Genomic DNA, 7396 nt, shown 5'->3' on the forward strand with positions numbered 1-7396 from the left:
TACATACTAAGGAGTCTACTTTTAAAATATATATAAGGTTTTTAATTGAAATTCCACATTAATGACATTACAATTTAGTATTTACAATTATTTATAACTTCCTCATTTCAAAAAATAGATAACTTTGAGCTTGTAAAATAAAAATGTAGACACTTCATTCTAGCTATCACTAGATATTGCTTGAAGAAACCAGTTATTATAATTTAACCTTACAATAAATTGATTTGGTTTTGGAGTCACATGAATTTCTCGAATTATATTTATTAATGAAACTAATTTATTCGGTTTTTTGGTAAAAAATAAGTGTAACTCATCAAAACATTGTTTATATTGTGGATTTAGAGCAGCAGTAATATCAGTTATATACCTATAATAGTTTTCGCACATATCTAAAATTCTATTAAAGCCCAAGTAAACTTCTTCCATGAACAAAAATGAATCTCTCATGATATTTGTCTGGAATATATCGTGTATATGTTTGATTGTTTGAAAATCATTGGCATTGGTTAATTTCTCCAAGAGAAGAAAATATTCATCTTCAATGACATCCAACTGAAGATAACTATAGAGGGTATCTATTAAGAATGATAAGTTAGTTTTCAGCTGGACGTTATGAGCATTTATTTCATAAGACTTTGATTTTTTTTCAATCCAAATTTTGTGCAAATTTGTTTGCACTCTTTTGATCCGTGATAAAAATGCAAACAATTTTGAATAATTTTCTTGAACAGAACTGGTAAATATAAATTGTAATGGCCATTTGGTTTCAAAAGTGACTTTAATTTTTGTCCATGTTGTTTCATTAGCTTCTTCATCTTCTAATGAACTGAAACCAAACACTTGATTCATAGATTTGTGCATTTTAATGTCTTGAGCTGTATTAATAAATGCCACTTTAACAGCACGTAAGCTATGCTCAGATTTCTGAGATAAACTGCTCATTTTATTTAAAAAATGCTTATAAAACTCCCCATTACCCAGCAAATAAAAATCTCTTACCAATTTCATATGATAGGCAAAACTATCATTATTAAACGATGCTTTTAACATATATTCATCCACAACATTATAAAACTTATCAATTACTTGAACAAATTCATTTTTAGTAAACAAAGGCACGTTTACTAAATTTAGTAGATCAGAAAACAGTTCATCTTTTTTGTGTCCATACAACTGTATAGAAATATCCTTGTAATTTATCAATGACGATTGGTCATTTGAATGTTGTAAACTCTTAATAACATCACCAATTCTTGTTATTTTGCTTGCAGTTGAAAGAGGAATAAAAGATGGCATTAAACTGGGTAATAAGGAAAACTGTTTAAATTCTTTTTTGCTTTTAGAATATTTGGTTTCAATGAAGAACTCATTGTGAGGATCAAAAATTATTCCGTGTGCGAAAAATGTGTTCAACTGTGATATTAATACCTAAAATAAATTAAATATCATATAAAAAAAAAATCAATGATAAATGAAGATAATAAATAATTTACATCTTAATTAAATTGTAGTTTTAAATTTTACCATATTTAAAAATGTTGATTGTAAACTAATATAAACCCTACTTTTTACTGTACAGATATGTTCTTAGTTCTTTGACTTCACTCAAGCGTTCAACCTTGTTTGACATAAGGGCTTTCAATGCTTTCATCATAAAATGTGTTTGTTTAGTTTAATGCCCCATTATTTCTTATAATCAAATTTATTTATCCAATCTTTTTCATCATACCGCAAAGTTTAACTGTTCCATCTCCATTAATTAAAAGCAAGTGTCCCACAGGATAGCACTTTAGCTCCAACTTTGTACAGCCTATTCACCTATGTTATTCGCCATTCATTCTGGGTTTATTTCATTTACTGCCATCATAAATTACTTACTTCAACTCACCTAAAGGAAATACAAAACTTGCTCAGTTTTTAGAGAAATACAATAAATGCAAGCAAATCAGCCCACATAATTTTTTCTCTACGTCTTTCATTACCAACCATCAAATTTTAGACAACAATGACATAATTTCTCAACAAATAGTTACCAGATACATAGATCCACCTAAACAAAAGATTCATATACTTCAACCACATAAAAACAAAATCTCTAAGCAGTCAGCATAAGATATCACAAACTCCAACACCTTAAATTCAATACCTAACGAACAACCTCCCCGGGGAAGAGTGATGATCTGCAGTATCCAACTATGGTCTGAAGCCAAAATATCAAACATCAATATCTTTTAGTCCTCCTTAATAAAATACCTATGTTTTATCATCAATGCTCCTTTACCTCCTGTTGCAACTTATTTTCACATACCAACCTTAAAATTTAAAAAATATCTGCACTTAAAGCATACTATTATCTAATATTTCATACAATACTTAAAATCATCAGAACCTATTTACATACAACCTGCTCTTTCTAACAATCAAACTCATTGGCTTAAAAGGATACTATACGGGCATGTGTTGTTTCCACCTTACAACCGCATAACTAGCAAATTGTACGTTCTGCATAATCTCTGTACCTAATTCAATCATGTAATATGTTTAATATTACAGTGAATTAAGGCGAATTAGAAGTATTTTAAAATATACAAACAAATAACAATTTTAAAATGATCATAATTCATTAAAAAAAAAAATCAAGATTCACTAGATAATATTGTTTCTTTTTAAATAAACTTAGCAGAGTTAAAATCTTAAATGGATAATTTAGAACATTCACTTTGGTATAGGTATTGAGTTGGTAAGACAGACACAATGCATACAGGTGTAGCGTCATCTTAAGCACAAATGGCTTAGAGACCTCAATGACTAAACCCATCTTTCCAAAACAATGACATAATACATAAATATCTATACTGAAGAAAAAATAATAACATTTGTAGTATGAATGGACACCGTCTTCAAATCAAGTTTCGTACACGTATCGTTAATTGAAAATAATTGTTGTACTTAGTGTAAATTACATAGATTGTAAATATTTTCATTATAATTGGAAAAAAATGATGGATAAGTATAAGATAAATTAGGTATGTGGAAAAATGTTTACATACGATTATAAATTTATCATATAGGTATAATATTACCTGTAAACATTGATTGAATATGAGTGATAATTGAACTTTTTTATCCAAAAATTCCATACAGACTACTTCATGTATGAGATTCAATATTTGTCCACCATGTAACTGAGAAAGTTCAATTTGATCTAAAATATTATTAACTGCCACAATCAATGGTTTGTGTTGTTCGACTTTCCTCAATGTTTCGGCCAATAAACATTTGTTTTCTTTGTTATTTGATAAATCTTTTTCAATGTCATTTATACAGTTGCGATATGGTCTCAAGGCGATTAACATACCGTTGACAAAAGCTTCGAAGTACAACCCTCGTCTGTTTGATTCTGATTCTGTATAAACATTCTGCAATCGGTTACAGGATATAATAACAGTATTAAGTTTCTGATATTCTTCGGCCAATTGTAAGAAACACTTCAACAGCTGCTTGTCTTCAGTGTTCAAAATTATATACTCATCATCGGTGAAATTGCTGTCATTGTCAACAATACACTGTAATATTTCTGATTTGTGGCCAAGTAGAGTAAACAATATATCAGGAATTAAACATTCCATTGTAGTTGTTATACCTTGGACAGCTACAATATTGTACAATTTGGGCTATATTAATTTGTCAGCATAGGTACAAATGTATGATTGAATATTGTACAATGAGAATTGCTCAATATTATTCAGTTATTAATAAAAAGGTGGAAGTTCGTTGTTTATAATATTTATAAATCATAATTAAAGCAACATTTTTAAATTTTAAATACAGTTATACATTTAAAAAAAACTTTCATGAATAAGACTATAAGAGCTCACAAGTGATAAATGATAAAAGGTTATCAAGAAACAGATTTCAAATGATAACAATATTTACAAAAATTAGTCACTTGCTCACTTGGTTATTTACAAGGTACCTACTACTTAGTACCTACCTATAGTTGTGCTATAGTAATAATGAAGACTAGAATCAAATAATATGCCGTGTATAATGTAGAGTATTCGTAAGAATATTTAATATAAATTAGTATAGACTAATATAGACTAGTCTTTATGGTAGTTATACAATGTAATATACATATTATTATCGCATATTTGCATTCACAAAATGTTGTGTTTGAAAAATATGTTCAAAAAGGACAAAAGGGATGAATTTCTACCCATAAACTCATACGTTGCAAGATACCATATATTGACTCTAGCACCACTGGAACTGGAGTCTGGAAGTACACCAAAAATGTGCACTTTTTTGTACAAACATTTTTTTCTTGCCCTCAGATAAAACATTATCGTCAAAAATATGGTACTTAGCCAATATAAATTATTATGTCTGCTAAAAAGTATTTATTGAGTTTCAATAATCTACTCATAATGACAAGTATATAACCCCATTGTAATGGTACGAGGAACCCCTATATCCATGATTAATCTTGCTATTCGTGCCAATCTAAAAAGTAAAATATTACCACGGAATAACCAGTTATATTTATTTAATTATATTTTTGCTATGGCAGTAATGCAGTATAGTAGACAATATTGAGTATGGATAAGTATATCTTTTAGTACTTAACGGTACATCACTACATCGTATATCTGTGTCTTAAATTATTTTAAAATCATGTTCATGTTAAGAGAAATTTTCCTCACTATAATATATTGCTAAAAATTGTAATTTTTTTTGAAAACAGAAAACTGTCAACATAATACCCTGGAGGCACGACAACCAATAATACATTCCAGGCTAGTTAAAGGTAAGATTTCGTTTTTTAATATTATGTTAGTTATGTACTTATGTGTATAAAGTATATAATATTATATAATATTCGATATATTTAATAACCTAGAACAAATAATACAACTATTAATTACCTAATATCTGTAACCAATTTAATTTAAATAATAGCAATTTAAGTTGGTATGTTCCAAACATTTTAATGACAAATGTTTGCGGATTGCGGCCTAAGAGAAAATCCGATTGAAATCTTATTAGTATCTAGGACGATTTAAGATATATTATACCTACCTACATCTTAAATCGTGGTATCTATATATAGGTACTATGAACTATAAGAATAGTTTTAACTTAAATTTAATCTTAATTCTTAATTCCAGATAGGTACTTATATATAATTCAAAGACCATCAAAGCTCTCGAGAAAATAAAATAAAATAAAAAATAGTCTTATTAACTTAGTATATGTAGGTATATTCGCATGTCCATCCATCTATAATAATATATTAATATCTATGTATTATAGTATTATACTCGTGTAATATTGCGATTAGCCTATTGCTTGCGATAAATAAATTATTCAAAACGTTTGTGATAAAAAAAAAATAATAATAATAATCATAACGATTTGCACACGACTACATAATATTATTACCTATATATGTGGCTACATGGCTGTAAAAACCTACTGTAACACTCCGCTTATGGCATTACGCCGTTACTAGAATATGTATAATCGAAGCCTCAAAACAATAATACCTAAGTCCTTTTGAAAATCGTGTCAACGCTCAATAATGAGCATTGAGCTTTATTTAAATTCCGTTGCTTAGTGGATTAATATTATATTGTACCTATACTTCTGTCAGATACATCATACATAGCACATTATTAGTATAAATAAATATATTTTTTATGTGATTATTTGTGCGTAACCCTTGGAAACGACTAAACGGTTTTATACTATATAGTATAGTATCTAGTACAACCTAGTACCATTGACGCAGCCGAGATCAAATAAAGAGGGTGCTTACCTTATGCTTTTATGTATAAAAAATAAATATTAAAGAGCCTTATTTTTGGATTGTATACAATTTGATGCATACCTGCCTTAACTGGGTGCAGCACATTTTTATTTTTAAGTTTCTGTAAGTTATCAGGTAAATTGGTGGCTACTCGCCAGGATAATTGATTGTCAAATACAAATAAATATTATACAATCAATTGTTATTACCTAGTTCATAAAATTGTGGGTACAAACCACTCTCTACACAAATTTTATTGTAATACGGTTAATTATGTAGTTATTTACAATATGAGATGATATTAATATTATAACTGTTGGTTAGATTTTATGTAGATGATGTAATTGAGTTATAATATGTTAAAATAATTAGATTTAAAAAAAATATAATTTTTATATTATTAAGGTTAAAGTTGAAAATGATGGGCTATTCCTTTTAAAAAGACTTCTTTATTTCTCGTATGATTATTATAATAGTCGACACATATTTTTGTAATATTCGATCCGCGTGGTCTTATTTGTGTTAAAAATAAAAACAGCTTTAGTATTGTCTTTTAATTTTAGTAAATTATAATGGTACAATAGTGTATATTATCATTTCTGTTAATAATTGTCATCCACATTGTAAATTGATCTAACTTTATCTTCCATTGTTTAAAAATAATAGTATTTAAATATTTTTTATGAAATATACCAAGTGGTTAGTACCCTACTGTCGTAGTATAATCAAATAACTGAGAAAATAATAATTTTTGTTCGCGACCAATTCAGCACGATCTATGTCATAGATTTGAACAATTAAAAATATTTTGTTTGGATATTATACAATAAGTATTATACATTTTCATATGATATAGTCACTATATTAACTAAAATTGATCAACCAGTAGGATAAATGATGATAGCTAATAGGTGAAAAAAATAGTTTTGAAACTTTTATAATAATATTAGATACTTCCTACGTTGTACTTCGATAACCTAGTACCTTAGTACCTAGTCTAAGAGAGGTTGCTGTAGCCTGAAATGTGAATAAAATAGATGGGTATAGATGACAATTAACTTAGATTATTAAAACGATCTATTTTGAGTTTGTGATTTGTGTAACAAATTTACGATCTAAGTACATTTTAATTTGAAATCCGCGGGCATTTTGAAGTCGAAATAAAGTTTTACAGTGTTACCGCACCATAGTCTGTTATCAACGTTGGCGCGCGAAACGTGGTCGTGTACCGTTTGAAAGTCCGTTGACGGTTTCAAAAATGTTAAATCAGTAATCTCTGAAATTCGATTTCTCACTTTCTCAGTCATGTTTTTGAAATGATTTAATATGCATAATAACCAACGCTAAAAAATAATTACGAGAACGTGAAGTATTTTGGACATTTTCAAAGGCGTCTGTTCTGTCTTACGTAATATTGTATTGTTTTGTGGCCCGTGGTACATAATGATACGTCGGTAGGTATTCCATTTTTTCAATTTCAAATCGTAAACCATCGTTAGAAAAGCTAATATTTATAAACGATTTTTAACGATAATCATGGCATTACAAGCTTGTCAGCGCCGGGGGGTTGGTACCGCCGTAGAC

The 7396-nt window shown here is 28.5% G+C and overlaps 1 protein-coding gene across 1 annotated transcript; it reads right to left on the bottom strand.

Annotated features, from left to right (window-relative positions):
* Positions 1–20: 20 nt before the first annotated feature.
* LOC111038434 (gamma-tubulin complex component 4) lies at positions 21–3882 on the bottom strand. Its single transcript, XM_022321534.1, has 2 exons — positions 3084–3882; positions 21–1428 (listed from the first exon to the last, which is right to left on the bottom strand). Exons 1-2 carry the CDS (start codon positions 3627–3629, stop codon positions 160–162), a joined length of 1815 nt encoding a protein of 604 aa, XP_022177226.1. The 5' UTR covers positions 3630–3882; the 3' UTR covers positions 21–159.
* Between the last annotated feature and the right edge of the window lie 3514 nt (positions 3883–7396).

Source organism: Myzus persicae, unplaced genomic scaffold, assembly GCF_001856785.1.
Source record: "Myzus persicae strain clone G006 unplaced genomic scaffold, MPER_G0061.0, whole genome shotgun sequence".
Lineage (NCBI taxonomy): Eukaryota > Metazoa > Arthropoda > Insecta > Hemiptera > Aphididae > Myzus > Myzus persicae.

Excerpts from the sequence above, each read along its gene's own strand:
- LOC111038434 (XM_022321534.1), bottom strand. The coding sequence starts at position 3,629 with ATGGAATGTTTAATTCCTGATATATTGTTTACTCTACTTGGCCACAAA. Across the intron at positions 1,429-3,083 it reads TATTCAATCAATGTTTACAG|GTATTAATATCACAGTTGAA; the intron begins GTAATATTATAC and ends AATTTATTTTAG.